Raw genomic sequence first — 855 nt, 5'->3', positions numbered from 1 at the left:
GCAATGCCTCATCGTATACTAAAATATTTGGAGGGCCATGGATACCATACTGACAATAAATAGCCAATTTCCCCCACAATGCAGTTCTAATGCTACTTGACCTGCTACTCATCACCTGGCTCAGGGGGTCGCTAAAATTGAAGTAGGCGGCAACATAATTGTCGAACCTATCAGCCCAACAAGGAACAGATCCAATAAAGAGCCCCATTGAGGAAACTACATTCCATTGAAACATCAAATGAGTCATGCTCTGACAAATGGATTATTTTTCTCCAAGAGGATTTGGTTACTCCCAGTGTTAGAATTTGGAACTTTTTTGCTCCTTGTATACGATGAAGCAATTTGTAGTTTCCCGTCACTTGATCAAACCCCAGAAACAACTTAGGACACCGTTGGTACTTTGATTTACTGAATGATAATATTCTCTTTGGAAAAGGTTTTATCTCCCTAGTGGTGACGTTGTATAAATAAGGTCGACTTTCTGTATAGCTATACAAGCAAACAAGCCCGTTGCAGTGATTCGACCAAATAGTCATGTCCCAGTCATAGCAAAAATAATCAAGCTGTAAAGAAAGTCCTTCGGATTTATTTGGTTGATGATGGTACTGTTTACCACCACATATTATGAGTTGAAATAAAAGTCGGGTGGCTGAGGGGCGGGCTTGAGAACGAGCATAGTGCGACTGCACAAATTCGGGATGTTGTATGAGAGTATTCCAAACTTTAGAAACACACTTAAATCGCATGAGAGACTTAGCGGGAACGAATGCTAGGATCTCAATCACTATGTCATCATAGCAAAATTGATATGTCTCCATAGCTTTGCCGCAACTGCGAGAATGAGAGTCAGTTGAA

At 40.8% G+C, this 855-nt stretch overlaps 1 protein-coding gene across 1 annotated transcript; it reads right to left on the bottom strand.

Moving 5' to 3' along the window:
- Nucleotides 1-13: 13 nt before the first annotated feature.
- Nucleotides 14-855, bottom strand: LOC107869418 (putative F-box protein At1g50870). The gene has a single exon (XM_016715960.2). It carries the CDS (start codon nt 816-818, stop codon nt 171-173), a length of 648 nt encoding a protein of 215 aa, XP_016571446.1. The 5' UTR covers nt 819-855; the 3' UTR covers nt 14-170.

Source organism: Capsicum annuum, chromosome 4 (genome assembly GCF_002878395.1).
Source record: "Capsicum annuum cultivar UCD-10X-F1 chromosome 4, UCD10Xv1.1, whole genome shotgun sequence".
In the NCBI taxonomy this organism is placed as follows: Eukaryota; Viridiplantae; Streptophyta; class Magnoliopsida; order Solanales; family Solanaceae; genus Capsicum; species Capsicum annuum.
Note: the sequence above shows the minus strand (reverse complement) of the source record. Positions and strands in the feature narration are given on the sequence as shown.